General features: G+C 43.3%; 1 protein-coding gene and 1 long non-coding RNA gene across 2 annotated transcripts in view; one reads left to right on the forward strand and one right to left on the reverse strand.

The window, feature by feature from the left end:
- Positions 1 to 2603, reverse strand: part of TNIP2 (TNFAIP3 interacting protein 2) — a 31430-nt gene extending 28827 nt beyond the window's left edge. Inside the window, exon 1 of the mRNA XM_072620049.1 lies at positions 770 to 2603. Within this exon, the coding sequence (XP_072476150.1) occupies positions 770 to 1177 (408 nt within the window). The 5' untranslated portion in view covers positions 1178 to 2603. The remainder of the gene's footprint in view (positions 1 to 769) is intronic.
- Positions 224 to 25251, forward strand: LOC140511068 (uncharacterized). The gene is made up of 2 exons (XR_011969427.1): positions 224 to 660; positions 24817 to 25251. It is a non-coding gene; the product is annotated as an uncharacterized lncRNA (long non-coding RNA).
- Positions 25252 to 25571: the final 320 nt, after the last annotated feature.

Raw genomic sequence — 25571 nt, forward strand, 5'->3', positions numbered from 1 at the left:
AGTCTAACCTACTCATGTTACAAATGAGGAAACTAAGGCACCAAGAAGTTAAGTGACTTGTCCAGGTCACACAGTTAGTAGGCCACCTACGGGGCAACAGGGGCACCCGCTGATAGCAAAGCGTGCCAAGTGGTCTGGGAATCTGCCGCTAAACTTATTAACAGATGACATCAATGAGCTTCTCTGGCCTTAGCTCAGTGCCTGGCACAAAGTCCATGTCGAATAAATGCTTGTTGATTGATCGGGCTTCAGTTTCCTCCCCTATAAAATGCCGGTGTTGAACTACATGACCTACCTACAGGGTTCCTTGCACCTCTGCCCGTCTAGCTCTTGAAGGCAGCAAAGACCGTCCAGCGAAAACCTAAACAGGAATCCCCTCCACAAAGTCCCCTAAAGCAGAACACCTCTACCAGTGGGGAGCTCTCCACCTACCCAACTTCAGTGGTTTCTTCCACTTTAGGACCGTTTGGACTGGTCCTACAGAACCACAGAATGTCAAAGGGCATCCAGTCCAACCCTGTGTGAGCAGGAATCCCTTCCCCGGCGTTCTTAACAAGTATATCAGCGTCTTCTTGAACACCTCCAGTGATGGAGAGCTCACCGCATTAGGAGGCAGCCCACCTTGTCAATCAATGGGCAGCTCTAACTGTTCCGCATCAAGTGAGTCAAGGCGCTCAGCCGCCCGGGGAAAGGCGGACAGAGTTTGGGACGGGGAGGGTGGGGACCAGAGGGGTGGGGGAGGGGAAGTTAGGGGAGGGAGCCTCCTTACCTGCCCCAGTCCTTCCTCCCGGGCGCGAGCGCTGGTCTCCTGCTCGCGGAGCTGCTCCTTGAGGTGGGCCACCTGCTCCACCAGCCCGTCCACAAGGGACGGCGCGGGCCCGGGCCCCAGGGCGGGCCCGGAGCTCTCGTAAGCGGCCAGACTAGCCCGTAGGCGTGCCACCAGGGCGTCTCGGGAGGCCAGCTGGCCCCGCAGGAAGCTCAGCTGCTGCACCGCCTCGTGGTAGAGGCCGCAGAGCGCGGCTGCACGCGGAGCCTGCTCCCGGAGCCTCCGGTTCTCGCGCTGCAGCCGCTCCACCGCCTCCTCCGGTTTCTCGGCCGGGGGCCCCGCCCCGCCGCTGGGCCCGGGCCGGGAGTCCTTCGCGCTGGCCCCGGAATCTTCTGTGCTTACGGATGACATGGCGGCGGGGAGCCGGCCTGAGCTAGGAGCCCAGGAGAGGCCCCGGCCCCGGAGTCCACTGGAAGTCAAGAGGCGGCTCCGGGCTGACAGTCCCTGCAGGAGGCCGGGCTCGGGCTCAGCTGTGGGTCCGCAATCCCGGCAGCAGGCCAAGCGGACGCTCCGGGATGAGGGTCCTTGCAAGAGGCCAGGGAGGGGCTGTGGGACGGCAGTCTGTGCAGGAGGCCCGGCTCGGGCTCCCCAGGAGGCTCGGCGGTGAGAGATCTTGCAGGGAGCCCGGCTCAGGCTCGGCGGAAGGCGAAGGGGCTCCGAGACCAGGAGCCGCGGAGCCCAAGGAGGGGCTGCGGTCTCGGGGTCCGGGCTGGGAGCTGGGGCAGCGTCCGCTGGAGGTTCCAAAGGGCGCTCCCGGGGCTAAAGGCCTTCGGGGGGCTCCCGGCAGAAGGGGGGAGCTGAAAAGGTGGGTTTGGGGTGAGATGGGAGCCCCGCTGCCCTGGAGCTGTGGCCAGCGACGGGAGCTCCAGGGGGGCTCAGAGGAGGGGCGGGGGCTCTGGACCTCAAGATGCTTTTAAGCGGCGTCTAGGAAGTCGGGGCTAGACCTAGGCAAGCCCGAGGGGTGGAGGCTGGGGAGGGCCCAGGCCGCGCGGGGCGGGGAGAGCACACGCCAACGGGAATTTCCTGCTGGGGCTCTCCCCGAGCATTCCCGGGGACTTTTCCTCCTGCACCCGATTCTGGCCTACCCTAGGCCGTTTTTCCGGGGCAGGGACCAGGGCAGTAGGGTGCTTGCTTAGGCCGGTGCAGTCTGGTCCTGCGCAGGCACTGGATGGAGGGAGAGCGCGGCCGGGGCAGCTGTCCCGGGTAGCTGCGCTTGCCCCGAGTCTGAGTCTCTGCTTCCACCAGTCCAGGAACCTCTGAGGGCTGGGGCCCAGCGCTTCCCTAGGTCTCCCAACTCTGCCTCCTAACATTTGCAACTGGAAGGCCCTTGGAGATCAGCTAGGCCATTGTAGAAGAAACAGAAACTCAAAGTAGGGGAAGTGACCTGCCCAAAGTCACACAACCAGTAAGTAAGTAAATTCAGACCCAGATCGTTTGACTACAAATCCAAAGTGCTCTTTTCACCAAACCAAAGGATTTCTTATCACTTTGAAAGACAGGATCTGTTAGGAGTGGTATGAGCCAGGGTAATACCTGGTTTTCAGTTCCAGGTAACTTACCCTCTCTAAAAAGGTCTAGGATTCCATGAGGTGATGGACTCAGAATGCAGATGGACATGGCCAAGGGGGGAATATGTTTTGCTTGACTATACATGTTTGCAACAGGGAATTTTGCTTTTCATGCTGGTGGGGAAAGGGAATGGAATGTGGGAGAGAGAGAAAATGGATCTCTGAGAAAAAATTTAACTAAAAAATAAAAGATCTATGATTCTATAAAGTAAAAACAGTAGTACTGGATTTGGATCAGGACCTGACTTCGGATCAGAGGACCTGAGTTCTAGGACCACCTTGGACAAGTCACTTTTGACCTTAGTCAAGAATCTTTCCATTTCTGGGTCTTAGTTCCCTCATCTGTAAAAGGAGAAGATTGGGCAAAGAAGTAATGATCATGCTAGACTTCTGCCCTGATTAGACCACATCTAGAATATTCCACTCAGTCCTAGGGGGTCACATTTGAGGAAGGAAATTCATCATCCAGAAAGCTCCAGAAGTAAACAGACAGGATGGTGACAAGCTTCAAACCCATACCATCATAGGATCCACTGAAACTGGGAATGTTTTACCTAGAAGTGAAGAGATTCAGAGAAGACATGATTACTGTCTTCATGTATCTGAAGACATATTGTTTTGAAGAGAGACTATGCTTCACTCAGGGTTTGAAGTCAAGTGTTTATTAAGCACCTCCTAAATTACAGGCAGGGCTGCTAGGTGGCACAGTAGATAGAGTGCCAAGCCTGGAGTCAGGGCCAAGGCCCCAAGTTCAAATCTGACCTCAGAAACTTACTAGCTGTGTGACTGTGGGCAAGTCAGTTAGCCCTGTTTGCCTCAGTTGCCTCATCTGTAAAATGAGCTGGAGAAGAAAATGGCAAACCACTCTACTTATAAACAATCTTTGTAAAAAAAAAAAAACCCAACACCCAAATGGGGTCACAAGGAATTGCACATGGCTGAAAATGATTAAACAACAACACATGACTGAACAACAACACTGTGGAAAGTACTGCAGATACAAAGATGCAAAAGATAGTCCTTGCCCTCCAAAAGCTCATGAGAGCTTTTGAGACAATCTAATGAGACAATGAGACAACATGCAAGTAACTGTGTACCAAAAAAAAAGGACAGTATAGGAGATAAATTAGAGATACTCAACAGAATAGTTTAAGTAGCATTAAGGAGGATGGGGAAAGGCTTCTTATAGAAGGTAAGAATTTAGCTAAGACTTGGAAGCAGCCAGAGAAGATGGAGAGTATTCCAGGTCCAGAGGACAGCCAGTAAAAATGAAGAAGTTGGGAAATAAAAAGTCATGAATCCTCTTTTTGTGTTCCACTCTGTGTGCACATAGAAACGCCCTGGAGGGATGGGGTGTTCAAATTCATAATTAAAAAATACATATAAAAAGAAGAGTGATTAGCCTTGTACAGCCTGGCTCTAGAGGGTGAAACTTGGAGCCATGAGTGAAAGTTGAAAAGAAGTCAATTTAGGCTGGATGGGAGGACAAACTTCCTAACAGTAATTTACAGTAATGTAATTACTGTAATGAAAAAGTGGAATAGGTTGCTTCCAGAGGAAGAGTGCCTCCTTTCACTAGAGATTATTAATTAAAACTCTTAGAGAAGGGACCCTTATTCAAGTAATGGTTAGATTAGATGGCTTGAGATTCCTTCCAATACTCTGCAGTTCCTTCAAGATCTAAGTGCCTTTATTCAATGAATATTCAAGAAAGTCAAATCTATGTATATGCTAGTAGGCAAATGAATGATAGAAGAGAAAACTACCAGAGTTCAGAAGAGAGACTTCCTTTCCGCTTTCCACATTTCCTTCCTCCACAGGTCTCAGAGCCTTCTATAGTCTTGCATCAGTTTGGGGAGTTTTTGTGTTGTTGTTGTTCTTTGTTTTGAATTTGTGAGAGTGCCCCTTGTGGCAATTCCCATGAAAAAGCCAGGAAATCATAGACTAGATGGGACCTTAGGGATTCTCTAGGTCTACCCTCCTCGTTTTACAGGGGAATACCCAAATAAGGTTACAAAGCTAAGTCAGGGACAGTCCTCGTGTCCTAGTTCCCAGACCAATGTCCATTTAAAATCATTAAAAAATAACCTTATCTCTACTCCTCTCTTTGTTTCAGTTTTGCAGGTGTGTCTTATCTCCCCCAAGTAGATAGATACCTATAAGCTCCTAGAAAGCAGGATTGTATCTTAATGTATTACTTCATTCGGTCGTACAGGGCTATGTACCTAGAAGCTGTTCTGCAAATAAGTGTTGGGTTTATCCTTATGTGAAAAATAACCAGTTGTCAAAATGGATAGGGATCTGAAATTAAAAGATTACACTGTAAAAAAAATTAGAAGAGAAAGATCAGGTATTTTCCCAGGGGAAATATTCTTAATCAAAGGATAAGGGTCATCCCAAAAGGCAATTTTGATTACATAAAATTGAAAGGCTTTGACATAAAATCAATGCAATGATGATAAGACCAGAAAAATTAAATTAGGAAAAAAATTTGCATCAGATATCTCTGATACCTAAGATATATAGTGAATTAGCGCAAATAAAACTTACGAGTCATTCCCTAATGTGTAAGTGGCTAAAAGATATGAATAAACAATTCTCCAAAGAACTGAATACTACAGTATGAAAGATTTGTCCTGAATACTAATAAAGACTGATAACACTAATAAGAAAAACACAAATCAACACAACTCTGAAGTGTAGCCATATATCCAGTAAAGATGAAAAAAGGTGGTGCAACACCTGTTCTACTAGGATTCCTCACCAAGGCTTCGGATAACTGACGTTTGTCTTTAAGAGCCAAATGAAATGGCAGGTGGAGAGGTAGCAGCTGGGGCTGGCCATTTGGTATTACGCTTGCAACTGTTACTCTTTTCTGCCTCAAATTGACCAACCTCATTCAGGGTTCGCCCCTCAGTCTGCTATTTGACTTTTCTCACTCTCTTAATCTTAGTTTGAGCTCTAGAATAATCCAGAATTATCTGTATATTTTCTTATTCAATAATAAAATTACAGTCTCTTAGCTAGAGTTTTTAAACTTAGCTATTTTAAAAATAAATGTTTGCTGATATCCTTTTTTCCCTCCACATCACCAGAATTCTTCTCAATATCTTTATCCTTCCTACCTAACAGAGAGCCATTCCATAGAACAATATTTTCATTAAATGTTATTCAACAGACTGGAGAAACCTCCTTTTCCAACAGTAATTACTCATCTCTATATTAAATCCTTTAATGTTCTTTGATTAAATATTAACATTCCTGAGCATATAATTTTTAAACAAATTAAATCAGTAATAAAAGCAAAGTCACAATTATTTACAATACTTTAGCTGTTTGAAAGATCACAGCCAGACCCACCTCTAACCTTTAATGACACATGAAGTTTATTTACGAAAACCCAATGCCACTATTCAGTTCACTCATGTTATCAACTTATATCTCAAGAATCTTCACATTTCTCCTCAAGATAAGAGTTAAATTCAATCAGGAATTTAGTCATCTTGCTTTCTCCTCTAAGCAGACATCATAGGTAAATCTCTCCAGAATGTACTATAAATCATCAATTCCTCACAATGTCTTCACAGAAATATCTTCTAATGATCAAAAAAATGACAGTTTTGTTTTGTCCAGTTCCTGACACTGAATATAATCAGTGTGAATTTAGTGATTCTTACCAGAAAAGTTTTCTGTCTTCTCCATATTTTGTCTTATAGAGTCTCATAGATCAAACACATGCGCACACACACACTTGCCCTTCATAGAAAAACCTCAAAGAATGACAGTTGCAATTGTAAAACTAAATGACTATTCCCAAATACTTCCCTTCTCTTCCCACCCCATTCTAAAAGATACAGGGACTACTTCTATTATCTCTACAGGAGAGCCTAGTGAAACAGATGTTTCAATGGAAACAGCCAATGTTGAAAGGCCTGTGGAAATACGGGCAAACTGATGGTACCATATAGAAGCTGTGAGTTGGTGCCCCTGTTCTGGAGAGCAATTTGGGATCATGCTGAAAAAGTGGCAATGATGTTCATACTCTTTGACCCAAAGATCTCAGTGCTAAGCATATACCCTAAAGAATTCAAAGAAAAAATGATGAAATAGACTGGCATGATGTATACCAAAATATTCATAGGAATAGTATGGGAGGGGGAGGAGCCCAAAAAAAGACTAGAAGCAGAGGTGATATCCATCTACTGGGGAAAGATTAAACATGTTGTGGCTCATGAATGTAATGGGACATTAAAACATTCTAAAAATGATAAATATGAAGAACCCCAAGAAGCATAGGAAGACATTAGTGATGCAAAGGTGATGCAAAGACAAAGATCAATAAAAGCATTAAAAAAAAAGAAAGAAAAACCAGCTATACCAGTATGACTAGGCAACAGAGGATAGGAAGTACCCAGTCCATACTGACTGGCTGTCTTAAAGGTTTATTTGAGCTCCTTTTAGATCCCCCTTTGCCCTACTTCCTATTTTAAATTCCATCATGGCACTCAGCCCCGTGCTGTCTTTTTCCCTTAGTACATGTTGAGTTACAGGGCTTTGGGACCTTCATATGCTTCAGCCCAGGGAACCTTCCCCTGGAAAATTTCCCATGCGTGGGAGCACTTATAGACAACCCTGGAGGGCTTTCCCCCAGGATACTAGGGCCTGTCCGCTGAATCATCCTTCTGTGAGGTGGCCTCTAACCCTGTTTCTGCCAGCTTTCCCTGCCGACTTCCCCCCATTCAGTCCCCTAAGCTTTCCCACAAAGATCACAGCTATGGTAAGATAGGGGACTCTTCTCGACCACAGGAAATGTTGGGTTGTATGGAATTTTAAAATTCTAAAACATAGGAAGAGATGCTGAGTTTTTTTCCTAACTGTCTCATATAGATGAGAGGAGAAGGTTTTGTGAACTGGTGATGGAAGGATTAGCATTTGCTTTATCTCTTGGGTATTTTCTCAAAACCTCTCCCTCAAAGATGGAGAAGATTGTATGGGTTCTTTCCAAACTCTAGGAAGACTCAGAAGGAGATGCTAACCATGGTGGAGTCTCAGAAGGAGATGCTAACCATAGTGGGATCTCAGAAGGAGATGCTAACCATAGTGGGGTCTCATTTCCTTTGGAAAGGAAGAGGTGAATGAAAATTATCTATCCTCAGTCAGGCAACAAGCATTTATTAAGCACTACTTTTTGCTAAGCACTATGTGAAGCCATAGGGATACCCAGTTAAGCAGACAGAAAGATAGGGAGAGGAGCAGGGAGGGAGAGAAGTGGGAAAGAAAGAAAAAGAGAGGAGAATAAAACTAAAGGGTTTAGTAACAGACATTTGTATTAGAATATAATGTAATATTACTGCACTACTAGAAACTAGGAATAAGAAGAACACAGTTAAGAATGAGAGGTATTGAAGTAAAGTGAAATAAATAAAATCAGAGAAACAACACATAGAATGACAGTCATGTAAACGGAAACAACAGAAGAGTCAGAATTTAGTGCTGTGAAATGATAATGACCAAACTTGGCCTCAAAGAAGATCGATAAGAAGGCAACTCCCCTCAATCCTTTTGCAGAGGTGGAGGACTCTGGGTATGGAGCACTTTGTAAGGTGTCAGATGTTTTCAGTGTGTTGGTTAGTTTTGCTGAATTTTTTCCCCTCTTATTATTTATTACAAAGAATACATTGGAAAATGTGGATTATGTAAGAACCAAAGATCTACAGTGTAAATCATTTGTTGGATCTTCATCCAGGTGACTTCCGTTAACCTAGGGTGACCCCAGGGCTGGGTCCTGGACCCTCTTGGTTCTCCTTTTATACTACGTCTCTTGCTAATTTCATCAGCTCCCAGAAATTCAATTACCATCTCTATGTTGAGTATTCTCAACTCTCCCTAACCAGTCCTAACTGCTGTCTTGACCTCCAAGCCCCTATCTCCAATTGACTATTGGACATCTAGAACTGGATGTCTTGTAGACATCTTGAACTTGACATGTATAAAACTGAACTCATTATCTTTTCTCCCAAACCCTACCTTCTTTCATCCTTCTCAATGACTGTTGAGGGTACTGGCATTCTCTCAGTCATCTAGGCTTTTGACTTGGGTGTCGTCCCAGGCCCCTCCCTTTTTTTTCAACCTCCATATCCAATTTGTTGACAAGTCTTGTCAGTTTTACCTTTGTAACATGTCTCAAATATGTCCCCTCTTCTCCTCTGATGCTTCCACCACCCTGGTGTCATTACGCCACACCTTGACTATTACAATAGCCTGACTGTAGGTCTGCCTGCTGCAGGTCTCTCCCCACTCTATCCTCCACTCAGTGGTCAAGGTATAGTAATGAGAGTTAAAGATCTTCTCCACCTATTAATAGACCTCTGGTGGAGCCCATTAAGGGAAGCTTGATGAGGGGAGACTTGTTTTGTAAGAAGGCCCACACTTTTTGTTAATTGTTAATGAGGCACTGGGTCACCAGGGTCATGCCCTCCAACTCTGAAAAGTATACATATATATTCTGAAGTGAGGTTTTGCTTTGGGGCTTACCCTTTTGAAATGTTCTTGTGCCAGATGAGACTCTGGGTAGCTGTTAAGGAATCCTCCCCGCCCCCCAACCCCTGGTTTTGAAAGTCCAGATATTGGTGTATGTATGTAATGGATCTATGTGTTGATCTGTGATGTATATATTGCTTATGGTCAGACAGTTAGAAGCCCTGTCTGTTGGTCTTCATTTCTCTGCTTGTATTTTCTCTGTTGGTGAATGTAATTAAAGTAGATTGTTGACCCCTCAAAAGTTGTTTTCCTTTTAGAAAAACAGATCTAAGAATCTGTGCTAGCAGGCCATTCTGGATGTATCAGGGTGCTTGTTGCTATGCAAGGTCAAACTGAGCTTACAATGCAGGTCTGACTACATCACCCTCCTATTCAATTACCTCCAGTAGCTTCCTAGGATCAAATATAAAATCCTCAGTTTGACTTTTAGGACTTTCGTAACTTAGTCTCCTCCCCACTTTCTAATCTTCTCACCCTTTACTCCCCCCCCCCCCCATATATTCTCTCATGTAGTGACACTGACCTCCTAGCCATTTTTCAAACAAAACTCTCCATCTCTCAGCTCCAGCATTTTCACTGTCTGTCCCTCATGTCTGGAACTTTCTCCCTCCTCATCTCTGCCTCTTGACTTCCCTGGCTTCATTTAAATCCCAATTAAAAGTCTCATCTTTTACAAGAAGTTTTTCTTAACCTCTTCCCCCATCCAGTGCCCTCCCTCTGTTGTAATTATTGTAATCTATCATGTATATAGCTTGTTTGCGCACAGTTTCTTGCATGTGTCTCCCCATTACACTGCGGCTCCCTGAGGATAGGGGAACTGTGATCTTCTTCCTGTATTATTCCAGTGCTAAGCATTTTGACTCTTCATGACCCCATTTGGGGTTTTCTTGGCAAAAGTACTGGAGTGCATTTCCATTTCCTTCTCAGCTCATTTGACAGATGAGGAAACTGAGGCAAACAGAGTTAAGTGAATTGCTCAGGATCACACAGCTAGTCAATGCCAGAGGCCAGATTTGGACTCAGAAAGATGAATCTTCCTGACTCCATGCCTGGCACTCTATCCACTGTGTCGTAGATCTCAGAACCACAAGTAATCTCAGACTGGCACATAGGAGGAGCTTAATAAAAATTTAAATAAATTTAAATAAAAATTTAGTGACTTATTGGCATACAAAAAGACATCAATCATTTTAAAATAATGGAAAACTATTTATAGTACTTTAAAGTTTGGAAAGATCCTTATTTTCATACCCTCCTTTGGAGAGTCACCACAGCCATATGAAGGAGGTATCACCCCCATTTTACAGGTAAAGAAACTGAAGTTCAGAGAAGTGAATTGCCCGCAACCATACACCTGTTTAGTGTCAGAATCAGACTGGGATCTAAATCTGGCATGTTCAGATCCCAAGTCCATCTCTTTACCCTCTATAGGCAGTCCTTAACCACCTTTTTTTTCTGAAACTTTCTCTGTTCTTGGCTTTGAAGCTTCACCCTCATATTCTTCTGGAATTTTCTTTGCTCTTGCTACCCCACCCCCAATTGGCCTCTGCCCATTAACCGGTGTTATCGCCCAAGACATTTTTTCCAATGCACTCATATTATCATATGCTATCACATGATTATAGCTGATACCCAAATGTCAATCTCTACTTCTGACCTTTAACCCTCTAAAACCCTGAGTCATCTCCCATAAACAGGCACCTTTTCAAGCATCTTTCCCAACCTACCCTGATCAAACCTCTCCCCTCCCTTTACTATCTATAGCCCTAAGGATCTCCAAGATCCCAGGCTCAAATCCTTGATGTTGTTTTCTGCTCCTTTTCCCACATCTTCAACCACAACATTCTCTTTTTCTCTGGCATTTTAGAGTTTACAAAACTTTTTACTCACAACTACCCCAGGTAGGAGATAGAATCATTATACCCTTTTTTTAGATGAGAAAATTGAAGCTCAGAGAGATGGAACAACTTGCTCACAGGCACAAATCTAGGTGAGAGTCAGAACTTCAATCTAGGTCTTTTGACTCCTGGGACAGAATTCTTTTTTTTTAAGTTTTATTGATGCTCTTTCAGTGTTATAATCCACTGATCTCTCCCACCAACTGAGAAAAATTAAAGAAAAGAAAGGAAAAAGAACCTTTGCTTTTAAGAAATAAACATAAATCAGGTAAAACCAATCAAGTGGGGCACCTCGGTGGCACAGTGGATAAAGAGCAGGGCCTGGAGTCAGGAAGACCTGAGTTTAAATCCAGCTTCAGACATTTGCTATCTGTGTGACCCTGGGCAAGTTACTTTACCCTGTTTGCCTCATCTTTCCCCATCTGTAAAATGAGCTGGAGAAGGAAATGGTAAACCACTCCAGTATCTTTGCCCAAAAAAACCCCAAATGGGGTCATGAAGAGTCATAATGAAATGACCGAATGAAAAAAAAATCAACACATTCACCAAGTCTAAAAATATATCCCCCATTCTGCACCTTTGGTCTACCACCCTTCTGTGAAGAGTCAGGAGGAATGCTTCATCATCATTCCTTTGTATTGATCATAGTTCTGAAGTCCCCCATAGCTGATTTCTTTTATGTTACTGTGGTCCTCATGTAACCTTTTGTTCCCGTGGTTCTATGTATTTCGTTCTGCCTCAGTGAATGTCTTCCCATGTTTCTCTGAATTTTTCATAGTTATCATTTCTTGCAGGTGATAATAATTTATTACATTCATATACCATGATTTAGTCCAGCATTCCTCCAGCATTTCCAATATGCCTGCTACTGTCCCCACCTCCACCTCATCTGACTCGACTTCCCTCCTCCCAACTGAAAGAGTTCTTACCTTCCTCCTACTTTCCTAGAGTACTTGCCTTCATCTCTTTTACTTTACTTATGTGTTCTAGTATTATTGAAACTCCTTGGAGACAGAGACTGTGTCTTGTCTTTCCTTTCTTCTCCTCTCTCCACCCCACTCTCACCCCCCAGTACCTATTACAGTGCTAAGCATGGAGTAGGTACTCTCTAAATATTAATTGATTGACATCCCTTATAGTAAGCCTCTTGAAAATAGGGAATATGTCCTTACCTCTTTTATTTCCTATAGCAGTTAGTGAGAAGCAAGGTTAATAATGCATCGCAGCTACTATCCATTGGAAAGGATGGGCCAGAACAATCTAGATTTAAGTTCATAAGCTCTAGTCTGAAACTGGCTTCAGATATTCAGTTCAGTTCTATGCTAAACCATACAAATTAGCCACGAAAGGCGTATAAACAGATTGGAGTCAGCAGGGACCTCTTTCTTCAGCCTTTCACAAATGTAACCTTTCTAGTATTCCTTCACAGATTTGACTCTCTCTTTCCAGCTTTCTCCTATACCACTCTTTTCATTCACTCACTCACTCACTCCTCATTCATTCAACAGAGTTATGAAATGGAAAGAAGTCTAGAATTAGAAGGATTTGAGTTCTGTTGAGTTCTATTAGAAGATCACTTGTATGACCTAAATAGACTTCAGTTTCTACATCTGTAAAATAAAGCTTTGACACATTAAACTACCTGCTCAGGGTCACACAGGGTTAGATGATCCCTGGGATCCTTTAAAGACTTTAAAGTTTGTGTACAAATTCAACAGGAGGGGATTCCTGCCTGTGGCTGTCCTCACATATAACACTCCATCTCTGCCTTTATACAGTCATCTCCGTGCCTAGAATGTTCTCCTTCCTTATCTCCCCCTCATAGACTTGTTTCTTCTTTTAAGAAAGAATTCTGCATAAGGACTTTCCTGATCTCCACAATAGTTAGTCCTCTCCCAACCTTGTATTTAACTACTCCATGCATAGATGTATTTTTTAAACTTTGTATTTATGCTCTCTATATTTTTATATGTACTTGTCTCCCCCATTAAAACACAGTCTTTGCAAAGTAGGATTTGTTTCATTTTTTGTAATTGTATCCCCAGCACCTAGGACAGCACTTAAGGCACATAGTAGATGATTGATAACCATTTGTTTATTGATTGTTTGGTTCTAGGTCTCGGAAACAGGAATTGAAGTTATGAATGAAGTTCGAGAGCACACTGCCTCTTTGAGGGGCTCAGAGTAGATCAGTTCTCCTAGACCACAGAGTATAATTCCAATTTGGAGTACAACATTTTAGGAAAGATACTGATAGATCTGAGCTGGTACAGAGGAGAGTCCTGGTGAGAGGCCTAGAGACCATGCCATATTCAATTCAATTAAATATTTATTAGACACCAACTGTATATGAAGCACTGGGCTGGACAGTAGACATAGAAAGATACAAAGGAAACGGTCCATGCTATCAAGGAGTTTACATTTAACTGGGAGGGGGGATGTGTGACATACAGCAAGATATGCAGGTATACATGGTCATTGAAAACCTGAGAAGGGAGTGAGTGCTCAGGAAGCTGCCCCATGCTGCCCTTGCTCATGAGTCTGGTTTACTCTTCTCCAGAGGCTCAGAGGTCCTGAGATCTAAGGGCTGGCCCCCAAACAGGTTCCAGGAATAGATGCAAGGTAGTTTCCCACCGCCTCCACACTCTGTGTACACAGCACCTCTGGAGGCCCAAAGAACAGCTGGAGTTGTGGAAACTGCTCTGGGATAAGCGTCAGGAGGTCTGGTCTCTATCCTGCTATAAACTAGCCGGGTGATTCCAAGAAAGTCATTTCCTGTCTTGGGGCCTCTGTTCCTCATCTGCAAAATGAAGGCCTTGGACCAGATGATCTCCAAGGTTTCTCCCAACATTTTAATGGTGAGCAGGAAAGTCCAGAGTGTGTGTATAGTGGGGGAAGGGGAGGCATGAGAATCTCCAATGGAGTCAAGAAAAGAGCAGTGGGATTTTGTTTCTTTTTGAAGTATGTTCTCATCTTTTGTTAAATCCCATGTGTTACTGCTCTGCACAAATATACTCCACCCCTTTTCCCATTTCAATGTCTTCCAAGCCCACAAATGGAAATATCCCCAAATTCCCAGATTCTCCCACCTGGAAGTGATTTAGCTTCAAGGGAACAAATAGTTATTAACAACAAACATCTGAGCATCAGTTGAAGGAACTCAGGAGAAGAAAAGACTTATCGGAGAGCTAAGAGCTGCCTCCAAGTACTAGTCATGTAGCAGAGTGTTCTGACCCGGAGGATCAAATGAGGCGCAATGACCTGAAGGCGAAGAGTACAGATTTCAGCTAGAGGGATGGGAAAATTCCTAACAGCTATGTCCTGATGTAAAATACTTTACTTCAGGAGTTCCTCAAAGACTGGAAGTCTTTCAGCAGAGGTCAGTTGTTTCAGTGAAGATACTGATTTAGGTACAGTTTGGCTGGATAGCTTCCAAAGCCCCTTCCAACTCTAATTCTGCATGGCAGGGACTAGTATGAGAAAAGGCTAGAAAAGTAAGGGCCTTTTGTAAAAGCAAAGGCCAATTATGGAGGGCCTTGAATGCCAAGCAAAGAAACTCAAACTTTTTTAGGGAGTGAATAGATATAGGGCCAACAAAGCAAAGATTTTGAGCGAAGTAATGGCATGTATAATAAGAAAGATGGTTCTAGCAGCTATATGAAGGAGAGATTGGAGCTAAAGAAGGACTATTTACTATCTGAAAATGTATTCTATGCTTTCCAGAGTCTATACTTTAATTCCCATCATTCTTTATGTCCATTTGTTTCAGTTGTGTCTGATTCTTTGTGACCCCATTTGGGTTTTCTTAGCAAAGATGCTAGAGTGATCTGCCATTTCTTTCTCCAGCTCATTATACAGATGAGGAAACTGAGGCAAACGGGGTTAAGTGCTTGCCCAGGGTCACACAGTTAGTTAGTGTCTGAGGCTGGATGTGAATTCAGGAAAATGAGTCTTCCTTACTTCAGGCCTGGTGCTCTATCCATGGCGCCACCTAACTGCCCCTCTCTATGTCCAGAAAGACCATTAACATCCCATTTCTACCTGTTGAAACTTATCCATCCTTCAAGACTCAACTCAAATATCACCTCTTCCAAAAAGCCTCTAGTGATCCTCTGAGGTGTCAGCTACTAATTCCTCTCCCCATTTCCCCTCTTTTAACTGGGGGAAGAAGAAGATAAGTCCTAGATGTCTGATTTTATTAGTGGATAGTGTGGTATTAGATGAGGAAACTCCCCTAACAAGGCAGGTTAACCTTTTCTCCTTCCTTGCAACTTGTAGTATTAGAGAGCTTCTTGAGAGAACAGAGAAATTAAGTGGCTTTTCTAGGGTCACACAGCCAGGATGGGTCACAGTCAAGACCTGAAGGCAGATCTTGACTCTAAGGCCAACTTCCTACTCTGCCACTCTTCTCAGTGGTAAAGATGGCAGCTCAAGAATACACTTTCCAGTTATGGTCTGGCTACCTGTACCTTGGGCCCATTCTTGTCACTGGTAATCCTCCATAGTACCTACCTGATCCTAGGTGAATTCCCACCTCACTCCTGTAGCCCACAGTCCCACAAAGACTAGTAGAATCTCCCCAGAGATTTCCTTTCTCATGGAAAAAAATAGGGGAACAAATCAGATTGGCTCCCCATAGGTGATACCTACAAGAAATTCTATTAGCACCAAATTCATACATGATGCAGGTGAAGAAGCAGGACCCAGGAAATATAACATGAGGCAAATGAAGGTTGCTCATTCTCACCTCCTTTGGGAAAACCTGCTTTGTTTCCCCACATTGAGGTATCCATCTCACTCAAACGTCGCATAACATTCTGTTCCGTTGTTTTTCTGCAGTTGTTTTCCAGTCATGTCTGACTCCCCATAATCCCATTTGGGGTTTTCTTGTCAAAGATGCTGGAGTGATTTGTCATTTTCTGCTCCAGCTGATTTTACAGATGGGGAAGTGAGGCAAATAGGGTGAAGTGACTTGCCCAGGTCACAAAGCTAGTAAATGTCTGGGGCTGGATTTGAACTCATGATGATGAATCTTCCTGATTCCAAGCCTGGCACTCTATCAGCTGTATCATATAGCTGCATCCATTCTGTTACTTTTCTCTAGTATACTGATCATGTGATAGCTGCTTCATGGTTATTTGAGTTTGTATCTTTGCTACTTAATGCAGGCATTAAATACCTAGATGGCAGGAACTATCCTTGGTTTTTCTTCATAAGCCCAGTGTCCAGAACACAGTAAGGGCTTGACAAATTGGTTGATGAATTGATTTATATGTTTGACTGCCTAGCAGAGTCTCTTACGAAGGGATTTGAGCTTGATGCTTTTAAACCGGTTCTAGGACAAATCATCCCTATCTGATCAGTGGTTTACTTTCAAGAAGCAGCCCTTCCTTCTGGTCCCCAACCCTTCACCCCATTCCTAGTCCTGTGCAAGCCACTATGGGGGATGGAGGAGATCTTGTGACTCATGTCTTAAAGTAACTTATAGTTTAGTTGCTGAGATCATTCAACATTTGGTCAACCAGCACTTACTAAGCATGAATTATCTGCTGGGTACTGGATGAAGACTCGGGGGCTGCCAAGACCAAGAATGAAATAATCCCTGTTCTTAAGGTCATATATCCTCTTTGGGAAGACAATACATGCAAAGAAAATTAAGTACCAAATTTATTCAAAGTACAAACAAAGTCATTTCCAGGGAACAAGTTCTTAGCAGCCGGGGGTGGGGTATCAAAATAGATGGTGATACTTTTTGGTGGAGCCAAGATGACAGAGTAAAGTCAAGGACTTGCCTGAGCTGTCCCCCAAGCCCCTCCAAATACCTTTGAAAATGACTCTAAACAAATTCTAGAGCAGCAAAACCCACAAAAAGATAGAATGAAACAAATTTCCAGCCCAAGACAACTTGGAAGGTCGGTAGGAAAGTTCTGTTACCCCAGGGTGAGAGAGGACCAAAGTCCAGCAGAGGCAGTGCAGACCAGGCCACAGCAAACCCACAGCAATCCTCAGGGGACTGAATCACTGGCAGCAGTGGTGGTTTCCGGACCTTTTGGCCGATAGACTCCAAAGACAACTTAGGTCATCAGGAAAGGTCTTTTGCAACTGAGTGAGAGTGGAGTGTAGTCCAGTTTAGTTCACACCAGAACAGCCTCAGCTCCAGCAAACCAGGAGCAGCCCTTGAATCAGCAGCAGCAGCAGTGGCTGCTTCTGGCGCTTTCAGTTCACAGACAGTAAGGGGGTTGAACAACTGGTCAGAAGGAGATTTCAGGGGTCTTTTTGCTAGCACTGAGGTAGGATTCTGCTGCTTTGATCATACTCTGATCTGAGTCACAGTCCTGGGGTGAGAAGGGGTGCTGGTGTGGTGGAACTTGTGACTGAAGTAGAGAGGGAGCCCTCTTCATAGTTCCAGGGCAGAAAAGAGTGTTTGTGCTCACCCATAGACCAGAGCACAGGTCAGGAGAGGAATAAACACCTCTCTTTTGATCATACCACTTTGGAAGAGCTGAAAACTTACAGGTTCCTAGAAGTATCTCTGAAAACAGCTGAAAATCCCTGAAGCTTGGGACAGTGCACCCTTCACCCCAAAGCAGAGCCCTATTTTAACACAGAAGGTGATACTTTTAAGGAAGTCAGGGATTACATGAGCTGGAGGTGAGGAAGGAGTGCATTCCAGGAATGAGGCACAGCCTGTGCAAAAAAGTGAGATAGGAGATAGAATGCCCTATATAGGTATAGAGAGTAGTCTAGTTTCCCTGGAGAGTAGAGTGCATGAAGATAAGCCAGATAGTCGAGGTCTTTGAGGGTCAAACTGGAGTTAGTTTTATCCTAGAGGCAAAGGGACCCACTGGAGCATCTTGAACAGAAGAGTGACACTCAGATGTGTGCTTGAGAAACACCCCATTGGCAACTGAATGGAGGGTGGATTGGAGAGGGGAGACTTGAGGAACAGAGAGCAGTCAGGAGGCTCTTGAAATAGCTCAAGTGAGAAGGGATGAGGAAGAATGAATGGGCTTCCTCAAGAGCTAGTGGCTTCCCCTTCAATGGAAGACTTTGGACAAAGGCTGATGACTACTTGTTGAGTATTTTGGTTCGACTGAAGGGTTCTTTCCAACTCTGAGCTCCATTAGATAGGTAGTAGCAATATTAGCATCTCCACTGGACAGAGGAAAAAATTGAGATGCAAAGAGGGTCATTGACTTTGCTTAAGGTCACACAGCTTGGTACTAGCAGAGTCAAATTCAAACCCACATCTTTTGACTCCAAGGTCAGTGTTCTTTCTACTTCCCTCATGTGGCTTCAAGTAGAACTCAGCCAGGTTTGAGACACTTGCAGTTGGGATGGGTCAGAATGAGAGAACACCATGACAACAGTTTTGGAAGACAGTGGGCAGGGTCTGTGGGAGGAGGGAGCAGAGAGAGTAGACAGATCTGTGTTGGGGTGTAAGCTCAGTTTTCATGTGGACAGTCTTGGGCAGGTAAAAGTGAGGACCTCTAAACCTCAGAGTTCTCACGAGGCCCCCCAGGGAACAGCTGGGGATTGAGGTGTGAAACACGGGCTATCTCGTGCATTTCCACCCCTCCTCAGTGGGAAAGTTGCTGGGGAGAGCATCCCACCCTTGAGATTGGTCCGGTGGTCTGATCACACCTGTTGTTAATTAGCTAGGGGCTGAGAGCACGCACGGTATTCACGTGCAAACTATGTGGCGGGAGAGCTTAAGTAGGGACAGGAAAGCCTGAAGGTTCTCTTCTGGCTTTGGGGTCCCCTTTGGGGGTCCCTCCCCTCCTTCTTGCTTCGGGGCCCTTAGACGGAAGAGGGTCCCTCCCCTCTTCTGCTCCCATCCTCTTGCTGTATGATCCTTGCCCCTTGGGAGGAGGAGGATTCCTCTCTCCTGAGGAAGAATTTCACCCTTCATGTGGATACATAACTAAGACCCTGAATAAAGCCTAACCCTTGTTTGACTCTGGAAAGTCTCTTCTCTCAATACATTTATCCAGCTGATCACCGAAGACCTGCGAAAGGTAAGAAGACTCGGGTAGCTCATCGGCCTCTAGGCTGATCAGATCTGCCTGAGCAGAATGGAGGAATCACTCAATGGGTACCTCCCCTCCCCAGCCTCTTGCCTCTTCCTCTTCCCAAAGTCCCTAAAAAGTAAAAAGTTCCTTTTTCTTCGAACATTTTGTTTTTCTGAACAACTTCCCCTCTACCACAGACTCCACATCAGTACCACATTCTGAATCTTCAAAGTCCTTCCTTATCTATTAATAATAGCTCACATTCAAGTACTTTCTTTCTTTCTTTTTTTTTTTATAAATTTATTTGTTTAACTTTTAGCATTCATTTTCACAAAATTTTGGGTTCCAAATTTTTTCCCCATTTGTCCCCTCCCCCACCCCAAAACACCAAGCATTCTGATTGCCCCTATCACCAATCTGCCCTCTCTTCTATCATCCCTCCCTTCCCTTGTCCCCATCTTCTCTTTTGGGCCAGATGACTTTCTATACCCCTTTACCTGTATTTCTTATTTCCTAGTAGCAAGAACAGTACTTGACAGTTGTTCCTAAAACTTTGAGTTCCAATTTCTCTTCATCCTTCCCTCCCCACCCATTCTCTTTGGAAGGCAAGCAATTCAATATAGGCCATATCTGTGTAGTTTTGCAAATGACTTCCATGATAGTCGTACTGTGTAAGACTAACTATATTTCTCTCCATCCTATCCTGCCCCCCATTGCTTCTATTCTCTCTTTTGACCCTGTCCTTCCCCAAGATTGTTGACTTCAAGTTGCTCCCTCCTCCCATTGCCCTCCCCTCCATCATCCCCCCCACCCTGCTCATCCCCTTCTCCCCCACTTTCCAGTATTGTAAGATGGGTTTTCATACCAAAATGAGTGTGCATTCTATTCCTTCCTTTAGTCGAATGTGATGAGAGTAATCTTCATGTTTTTTTCTCACCTCCTCTCTTTTTCCCTCCACTAAAAAGTCTTTTGCTTGCCTCTTTTATGAGAGATAATTTGCCCCATTCCATTTCTCCCTTTCTCCTCCCAATATATCTCTCTCACCACTTAATTTCATTTTTTTAAGATATGATCCCATTCTATTCAATTCATTCTGTGCTGTGTGTGTGCGTGTGTGTGTGTGTGTGTGTGTGTGTGTGTGTGTAATCCCACCCAGTACCCAGATACTGAAAAGTTTCAAGAGTTACAAATATTGTCTTTCCATGTAGGAAAGTAAACAGTTCAACTTTAGTAAAGTCCCTTATGACTTCTCTTTGCTGTTTACCTTTTCATGCTTCTCTTCATTCTTGTGTTTGAAAGTCAAATTTTCTTTTCAGCTCTGGTCTTTTCATCAAGAATGCTTGAAAGTCCTCTGTTTCATTGAAAGACCATTTTTTCCCCTGAAGTATTATACTCAGTTTTGCTGGGTAGGTGATTCTTGGTTTTAGTCCTAGTTCCTTTGACTTCTGGAATATCCTATTCCATGCCCTTCGATCCCTTAATGTAGAGGCTGCTAGATCTTGTGTTATCCTGATTGTATTTCCACAATACTTGAATTGTTTCTTTCTATCTGCTTGCAGTATTTTCTCCTTGACCAGGGAACTCTGGAATTTGTCCACAATGTTCCTAGGAGTTTCTCTTTTTGGATCTCTTTCAGGTGGTGATCGATGGATTCCTTGAATACTTATTTTGCCCTCTGGTTCTAGAATCTCAGGGCAGTTTTCCTTGATAATTTCATGAAAGATGATGTCTAGGCTCTTTTTTTGATCATGGCTTTCAGGTAGTCCCATAATTTTTAAATTGTCTCTTCTGGATTTATTCTCCAGGTCAGTTGTTTTTCCAGTGAGATATTTCACATCATCTTCCATTTTTTCATTCTTTTGGTTTTGTTTTGTGATTTCTTGGTTTCTCATAAAGTCATTAGCCTCCATCTGTTCCATTCTAATTTTGAAAGAACTATTTTCTTCAGTGAGCTTTTGAACCTCCTTTTCCATTTGGCTAATTCTGCTTTTGAAAGCATTCTTCTCCTCAATGGCTTTTGGAACCTCTTTTGCCAATTGAGTAAGCCTATTTTTCAAGGTGTTGTTTTCTTCAGGATTTTTTTGGGTCTCCTTTAGCCGGGTGCTGACCTGCTGTTCATGCTTTGACTGCATGTCTCTCATTTCTTTTCCCAGCTTTTCCTCCACCTCTCTAACTTGATTTTCAAAATCCTTTTTGAGCTCTTCCATGGCCTGAGCCCATTGGGTGGGCTGGGATACAGAAGCCTTGATTTCTATGTCTTTCCCTGATGGTAAGCATTGTTCTTCCTCATCAGAAAGGAAGGGAGGAAATACCTGTTCACCAAGAAAGTAACCTTCTATAGTCTTATTTTTTTTCCCTTTTCTGGGCATTTTCCCAGCCAGTGACTTGACTTCTGAGTATTCTCTTCACACCCACCATGCCTCCAGATCCACCCAGCCAGCACTTGGGGTCTGAGATTCAAATGCTGCTTTCCAGCCTCAGGGCTTTCAGTGGGGGCAGGGCTGCTATTCAGTGTGAGATTAAGTTCAGGTGCTCAGGTGGGGGCAGAGCTGCCACATGGGACTCAGTTCCCTCAGGGGGTTTATGCAGAGACCTTCAACAATGGATCCAAACTCCTGCCTGCTTTGGGAGCCCTTGTCCACTGCTGCCTCTGCTGCCGCCTCCTGAGGGGGCCCAAGCCATGGGGATACCCCACTCCCTTGTCGGCCACCCAAAAAGACTCTCTCACCAACCTTTGTCACCTGTGGGTGGAGGGACCTACGTAGCCACTGGAGATTCTGTCCCTGAAACCTGCTGGGATCTGCTCCTCTCGGTGCTGCGCGGCCAAGGCAGGGCTGGGCTCTGCTCTGGGTCCCATGCGCTACAGACCTTTTGCGTCAGGTTTTTAGGGCTCTCTGGAACAGAAATCTCCTCCACTCCGTTGTTCTGTGGCTTCTGCTGCTCCAGAATTTCTTGGGAGTTCTTCTTTACAGATATTTTATGGGCTGTGGGTTCGGAGCTAGCATATGTGTGTCTTTCTACTCTGCCATCTTGGCTCCTCCCCCATGGTGAAACTATTTTCACATGTAATTAGAAAAATAAAATACAATTTACAAGAAAAAGCAAAGAAAAGTATCCCTTCTGGTCCTCAGTTTCCTCATCTATAAACTGGATGAGTATCCTAGCTGGTCTCCAATATCCCTTCTACCTATATTTCTAGGGTCCTTCATCTCCCAAGCAAACAAGTAAGAAAACAGAACATTGAGCATAGGATCAATTTGATTTAACCCTACAGAAAATAGAAAACATTTTCACCAGAGCTTATAAAACATCCAAATAAATCTTCTTACCTCTCTAATGGACCTCTGACTTCCTAAGCAACATAAATGATCTTTCAGACTTACAATGTTCTCTACATGTTTCCCCTCTCCCACACACACAAATTGAAAGAACTTGGGGTTACTAAACATAGAAACAACAACTTTGGTGGGAAAAGATCCTGGCTTCCCTCAGTGACTCCAGGCTTACTGTATTACCCTGACTAGGGAAAGAAGTCAGGGTCAGTTGAGGGTTAGCTTTTTTCCCCCTGTACCTGCACAGTTTGCATGACTCACAGTACTAGGCAAGGTCAGGGTTTGTTCCTCCTTGTCAAGGAAGCTGTACCTTCATTTTACTTCCTTCCACTTCTAGCTTGACTCAAATCCTTGACTTTGTCCAGAAGCTCTTCTGCTTGATCCAGGAATTCCTCCTCAGCTCTTATGGAATAATTCCACATTGCTTTCTCAAAATGCTAAACCATTTTATTACTTCAGCAAGAGTGTCAAAACATGCCCATATTTCCGTAGTCTTACTACTTCTGAATTTTCTTATTCTTTAATATCTTTGCCTAATGGATGAATTATGAGGAAGTATCTTAGAACTGATTGTTGCATTTCTCTGATTATTACAGTTTGAACACTTTCAAACATTCATTATTGATCTTTATTTAATAGTTGATATAATTCTTGATAATTTGTCCTTTTTTCAAGAAGTGTTTAGTCATGTCCTTTTAATCAACTTATTCAGTGATTGAGAGAGAATCTGGCTCTTGACTTTGTGTTAATTCTATGTCGATTTTTAAAAATTATTTTAATTAATTTATTTTAAACTTAAATATACAATAAGAACAGGAAAAACATATTGTGAACAGAAATATTAAAACTTCTTATAGATTTTTGACGTCAGACTTTTGTCAGATACTTATCACAAACATCTGTTGTCCCTTTGGGATGATTCTTTCCTTCTTATTCTGTGTACTTTGCTTTTATTTGTGCAAAAGCTTTTTTATTTTCATAGAAGCAATGTAACCAGGGTGCTTTAAGAGTTCTGAGAGCAGATAAGTTGTATAGAGTGTGACATGAAAATATTTTTTATCTAAAAGATCTTGTTTGAAATCTTTCTAGAATGTTTGATCAGTTTCCTGACTTGGGAAGTAGAGACTAGTGACTCTGAGTCTTTCTTTGACGATTCAGCAAGTTTAAGGATTGTGCCGAGCCTTAGGAAGTGGCTGAATGCCAAATATCATTGCTTGAATAGCCCTAGATTGGGAGCCAGGAGACCTGAACTCTAGTCCCATCTCTAACATTGGCTAGGGTGTGATCTAAATTAAGCCCTTTTCCCCCTTTGAGTTTCATTTTCTTTAAATCTAAAATGAAGGCACTCATCCAATACTCTTTTTTTATAGTAGGGGAAACTAAAGCCTAGAAAGGGGAATGACTGGTTTGCCCAAAGTCAAACAGCTAGTTAGTGGCAGAGCTGGTTCTCCAACCCAAGTCTCCTAATTTCTAATCTAATCTCTGCTGCCATTATTTGGCTGTGTGAGCTTGAGTATGTCCTAATCTCTCACTAACAGTCTTATTTTGTATCTGTAAAGAAAATGCTTTGCACAACACTCTTTTGTGGGAGCAAAGAACTGGAAACAGAGTAGGTGTGCATCCTTTGGAGAATGGCTGAATAAAGTTGTAGGATATGAATATTGCTGTTGTAGCAAAAGAAATGACAAGTAGGAGGAATTCAGAGAAACAGGAGAAAATTTACATGAACTGATACAGAGAAAAGTGGAACTAGTACCTTCACCTGATGATTATAACAATGAGAAAGAATATATCACTAAGTGGAAAGCAAATTTAGAACAACTGGAAAAAAATGAATGATCCTGGAGAAAAGATAATGAAATATACATCCTGCCTCTTGGCAGAAAGATGGGGGACTAGGAAAATAGAATGTTCCATATGTGATCAAACAATCTTTTATTTACTCAATTATTTTTCTCTTGAAATAGTTGCTACCATGTGTTGATAAATGTTTAACAGCCGGCTTTCCAGAAATAAAATAAGATGGCACACCCTTAAGTTTAATCTGCATTGGTAACATTTTTCTACAACTTCTTTTACACTTAATATTTTTTTCCAATTACATGTAAAAATAATTTTCAACATTCATTTTTGTAAGATTTTGAGTTCCAAATTCTTCTCTTTCTTCTTTCCCCCCTCCCCAATGCAGCAAATAGTCATGTCATGAAAGAAGAATGAGAACAAAAGGAGAAAACAATGAGAAAGGAAAAAAAAGTGAAACTAGTGTACTTTGATCTGCATTGAGATTCCATAGTTCTTTCTCTAGATGTGGATAGCACTTTTCATCACAAGTTTCTATGACTTTCTTACATCTGTCTAACTTGTGTGAAATCCAGATTGGATGTGTATCACCCCTTTCCAGTGCCTCAACTTGTGCTGAAAGAGGGATAATGTCTCTCATTTTCTTAAGAGGGTCAAGACCTCTTTCCAAATCTCTGTGCTTATCAGCATTTATTACGCTGAGTATGTCACTCCCTGACCATTTTTTTAAAAAATCAGACACATGGGTACTCAAAAAGTATAAGGGGACACAGTTAAGAGGTACACACTGGCCACAGTACAGATCTGGATCTTCCCCTTTCTTTTCCTCTCCTTTTGCAGGAAGCTGGTAGAAAGGTTCCTTTCAGTCCCCATTATCACCGTTTTGCAACAGAAGCACATTAGACTCTCAGAAGAAGATAAACAGGAGAACAAGCAACCAGAAATCAGGCTCGATCCTGCCTGCCACTTTTCTTTCCACGTGGTGTGCGAGATGGAAGATGTTCTGGTTTCCTCTTCCCTCAAGACTCAATAACAAGTCAAAAAAGGCTGCCCAACTGGTGAACTCTGGGACTGTTTCTTTCCAGAACCTGCCACGTTTAAGGCAATGCTCTCTGGGCGGGAGCCTGGGAGCCTTATTACAAGGGAGGTGGGAGGTTCAGTATGGGAAGGGGAACAATCTATATAGAAATCACTGTGACATAAAAACAAAAGACATCAGTGACAATTTTACAGCACTTTGTTGAGTTTAATAAACTACTGGTATTTGTCTTTTAATGGCGAGAGTTTGTCTCCTTGAGGGCTGGGGGGAGAATCCTTTGGGTGGAAGGATCTGGTATTTGTGTGTCATCTCTGGCATACTTAGGCCAGACCAAGTGCTGTATGGGACAGGTAGTCACTGAATCCAGAGAAGCTGGAAGCCAGAGACCCAGCTTACACTACACACAATAACCAGAAAACAAGTCTGGACTGGAATATCCTTTAGGGCCCTGTCATTACTGACAGATTCTACTTTGCTGAAGATTTGCTGTTAAAGAATGGAGAAGGGGCAGCTAGATGGCAAAGTGAATAGAGGACCAGCCCTGGCGTCAGGAGGA

The sequence above is a fragment of the Notamacropus eugenii genome, chromosome 6 (genome assembly GCF_028372415.1).
Source record: "Notamacropus eugenii isolate mMacEug1 chromosome 6, mMacEug1.pri_v2, whole genome shotgun sequence".
Taxonomy (NCBI): domain Eukaryota; kingdom Metazoa; phylum Chordata; class Mammalia; order Diprotodontia; family Macropodidae; genus Notamacropus; species Notamacropus eugenii.